The sequence below is a fragment of the Limulus polyphemus genome, unplaced genomic scaffold (assembly GCF_000517525.1).
Source record: "Limulus polyphemus unplaced genomic scaffold, Limulus_polyphemus-2.1.2 Scaffold272, whole genome shotgun sequence".
NCBI lineage: Eukaryota > Metazoa > Arthropoda > Merostomata > Xiphosura > Limulidae > Limulus > Limulus polyphemus.
Window position 1 is genome coordinate 239,986 of NW_013665882.1, and position 4,357 is coordinate 244,342.

At 34.4% G+C, this 4,357-nt stretch overlaps 1 protein-coding gene across 1 annotated transcript in view; it reads right to left on the reverse strand.

Moving 5' to 3' along the window:
• LOC106456921 (limulus clotting factor C-like) overlaps nt 1-4,357 on the reverse strand; it is a 55,888-nt gene that overhangs the window by 30,333 nt on the left and 21,198 nt on the right. Inside the window, exon 4 of the mRNA XM_022382700.1 lies at nt 1,302-1,397. Within this exon, the coding sequence (XP_022238408.1) occupies nt 1,302-1,397 (96 nt within the window). The remainder of the gene's footprint in view (nt 1-1,301; nt 1,398-4,357) is intronic.

A 4,357-nucleotide genomic window follows, 5' to 3' on the forward strand; every position in this document is an offset into this window, starting at 1 on the left:
TTGGCTATTGTTCAGGACGAACAATACTAAGGAAGGGGCAGTGTTACGACAGCGGAAGTCACACAACGAATATCCCAGTATTTGCTAGACGCCCTCTTTTTTAGTATATAAAGGCAAATAGATGGAAGATAGAGATAATTGAGTCAAGCGTAAGTAAAGTGTGTGAATCGCTGTGAATTATAGCGTGTGTTTTTAAAAGTAATGAAGTTAAAGTGACTGTTTTGATTAAGAAAGGACTTGTATCGCTGAAGTTTCTCAGAAATAATTTTTACGAGAAATTATCAAACAAGCAGATACGTAACAATTGTAACTTTATAAGTTTTTGCTTTAGTTTAGTTAGAGCTAAACTGTACAGTACTTAAAACTATCAATGTTGTTATTCTACGACCTAACGTTAGACCTTTTAAAAACTTTGATAAGTCTTCAATATGTACAAAATGTCCATTAAAGCATATTTACATCCCCTTTTGTTTACATATGTTGAAGTGCGCGCGTATTTTCAGAACAGGCAAAAATTGATTATCATTATAATAAATAATCATATTTTTGGAAAAATAGAAATATAGTAAGTGGTATCAGTTCGCAATTAAACTGTAATATAAAATGAAAGCACATATATATATGATCTACAGTTTCTGTAAGTCCCAAATATTATAGAGTGAATATGAAATAAAAATAACACATACATTATTAATCTTATATACACCCACAGCCCCAGATATAACGTAGAATGATAAACCCCATTTAGGAAAAACGGAATAACAATACACGCTTGCATAAAGTTACAAGAACATTTTCTATGGTGGGAATATATTTAATTTTAGATATCCTTATGTTATATACTTGAAATGTGTGTTTCAATATTTTTTTCAGAACATATGATCTTTGAATGATAAATATTTTAAACACACAAAGACTAAGACTTTACGCACAAAAATAATAATAATTGTATGAAGCAACGTTTTTATTCCCAGTTATAATTATTTAAAATAGTTTAGCGTTCTTTAGAATTAAAGCATTTAAAGAGGTAGATAAATATCACATTTTGCGAAAGTTCTTTCATAAAAATTACATAATATGTTTATTTGAGCGGAGTAGAATATTTCATAAAAGTTCTTCAGTTCTAAAGGCAACCACTAGCTGACGCATATATAATTCAAGTTTAGGGAAATATTAGTTTAATTAGAATATAACGTAAGTCACTGTATTAAATATTTGGTGCTAGGTTGTAGTATATTTCTCATTGTGGTACCTAACTATTCCCTTTAGTCAAATTCGTATAAACTTAGAAATACACATACTTAAAGTGCCAGTAAACTTGCTACAGATCGGGTTGACACTCAAATCAGGACGATTGTTTCCAACACGAACCACTATAGTCGCTTGTCCATTGTTTGCTAAATGTAAATATAAGTAAAAAAATAAAATTGTATAATAGACTAAAATATGTATAAGTATGTTTTATATATCATTAGAATAATTTATAATAGTATTTTTCATATGGTTGAAAATATATTCTAAAGAAACAGGAGCATTCACAAATTATTTGACACATTATAAATTTTATAATTATCAACAGAATGTCATAAAACTTTTGCGACAGAATACATATTGATAAGCGCAATTTTTGATTTGCGACATGGTCACCAAAAGCCACCAAACATCGATGTAGACATTTTAAAGTAACTGCGAACAGATTCTGCACTACTTTCAGATTATTCGGTGATTTAGTTTAACGTTTAATGTTTCAATTACACTGGACAAAAAAAAATATTTGCTACAGGAAAAAACTCAAGTTATTCGTGGTAATTTGATGGTGCTGATTTCAAAAACATAGTCAGAATTTGTTAATCGTTTTTAGATTGTGAGTTATTGCAATATCTCAATATTTTATCATGCAATCAACTCAGTACAATAGATTTATACAGTGAAAACACGTTTACTTGGACAGTTTAATAGGTAAAAGCTATAGATTTTTGTTAACTTGAAACATTGACTGCATTGTATTGGTGTAAAATTCCAAATACATTGTGCGTATATGATATTTGTTCTCGATATAATCGTAGTGAATTGCACCACTTTTGCTCCATTCTCACGCTCGCCTCTCTGTCCAGGAATCATAAAACCCTCACGTGCTCAGTGTGCTAGAACATTCGAGAATTCCCTCGACTGAACACAAAAGAGCAAAGTCAGACGCATCTTTCTAAGGTGCCTCTCACTCAGTTGATCACTTCGCCTCGCACTATGCACAGTCAAAACAAAATACAATATTCTTCCTTGCATCATACCTTGCATCATTCATCAAATTCTGTAAAAGTTTTTTTAATCTTTTAAACTATAGTTCTGTAAAAATAAATTATTTTATAGAAAAACATTTGAAATGCTGGCTGCCTCCAGTTCAAGTAAATTCTAAAGGTGCAAAAAATCCCCCAAACAGTTTCTGCTACATTTGTGGAAAGATATTACAATTTCACGATGTAAAAACATCACACACAATTATTTTGGGTGTAAAATTGGTGACCAAGAAAAACATTGGGCTTCACATGTGTTGCACATCTGGCTTGACACAGTGGTGGAATAAGAAGAGAGCAAGTATGCCATTTGCAGTTCCCGTGATATGGCGTGAGCCCAAAGATAATCTAACTGACTTCTATTTTTGTATGACTAATGTTTCTGGATATTCAGGCAAAACTAAACATCACATTAAATATCCAGATATTGCTTCTGCAATGAAACCAGTACCTCATTGGGGTGGTCTTTCAGTGTCACATACACCAGCATGTTGGGAAACAGAAGAGTTATACTGCAAAAAGATAATGAATCATCTTCATCCTCTTCATCTAGTCATTCTATTCCTGTGGCACCTCAACATAAACTGTCTCATTTGATCACAAAAGAAGAGCTAAATGATCTGATTCGTGAATTGTCTCTATGAAAGAAGCATGGAGAATGTCTTGGCTCTCGTTTACAGCAATGGAATTTATTAGTTCCAAGAACAAGAATTTCAACTTACGAAAGTCGCCATCAAAGTCTTGCTTCTCATTGCAGCATGCAAGATATTTTGTATTTCTGTACAACTGTGGATGCACTAATGAAAGAATGGAGACTTTTTATCGATTCATCTAAAATTAGTCTGAAAGCTGTACTTTTGCACAATGGAAAAAATAACATGTGAACGTGAAAAAATTTATCAAAGCATGCAGATTATACTTAAAGCTTTCAAATATAATCACCATAGGTGGAACATATGTGGTGCTCTAAAAGTTATTGCACTCCTGCTAGGCATGTAGAGTGGATATACCAAACATTGTTGCTTTTTGTGTCTCTGGGACAGCTGAGATGATAAAAATCATTTCAAAAAGAAGGAATGGCCAGTGAGAGAGAATTACATAACAGGGAAACAAAATATTGAGTATCAGTCTTTAATGGATCTTCAAAATGTGTTTCTGCCCCCACTTCATATTAAACTGCAACTCATAAAGAATATTGTAAAAGGAATGAACAAAAATGGTAATGGTATGCCATACAAACTGCATTCAGATCAAGACCGCAACTTTGAATCAGCTGTGTTCCATGAATGCTACAAGTTGTTTGGCATACGAAAGACCAGGACAAAGCCACTTCACCCACAGCCTGATGGGATGGTAGAAAAGTACAATTGGACACTGGGACAGGAATTGGCAAAGTTTTATAATAGTCGCCAAGATGACTGGGATGTCCTACTCCATCTGCTGTTGATGGCCTATAGAACAGCAGAGCATGAAGCCACTGAATACACTCCAGCAAAGCTGATGTTTGGACAGGAACTTCAGTTGCCAGTGGATCTGTTAACAGGAGGCCCACCTTACGAAGAGTTGCCCGAAAATGTTTCAGTTTGTGAAAGTGTTATCGGAAAGGATAGATGATATTCACCATCAAGTGCATTCAAATTTAAAACCGTCTGCTGATTCCATGAAGCTATGTTATGATAAGAGATCTACTGAAGTCAGCTCTGTACCAGGAGACAAGGTGTGATTGTATAATCCCAGGAAGACCAAAGAGAAGTCTTCTCCAAGGGAAAGCCCATATGACATAGTGGATCGCCTCTCAGACGTGACTTTCGGAATAAAATGTGGTCGGCAAGGTAAGCCAAAGGTGGTGCATGCCAACAGGCTTTGGCATTATCACAGTCCAGGACATTTCAGTTGGAATGAAGTGAACAACGGAACAAAAGACGCCGCTGAAGATGTGTCACCTAGAAAAGCCATTGTCGAAGAAGAAACTCTACACGGTTTTGAGAAGAAAAACAGTGAAACCCTTGATGAAGTTACTACCACTGATGTGACTATTACCGATAATAGGACATTTCCTGATGGAG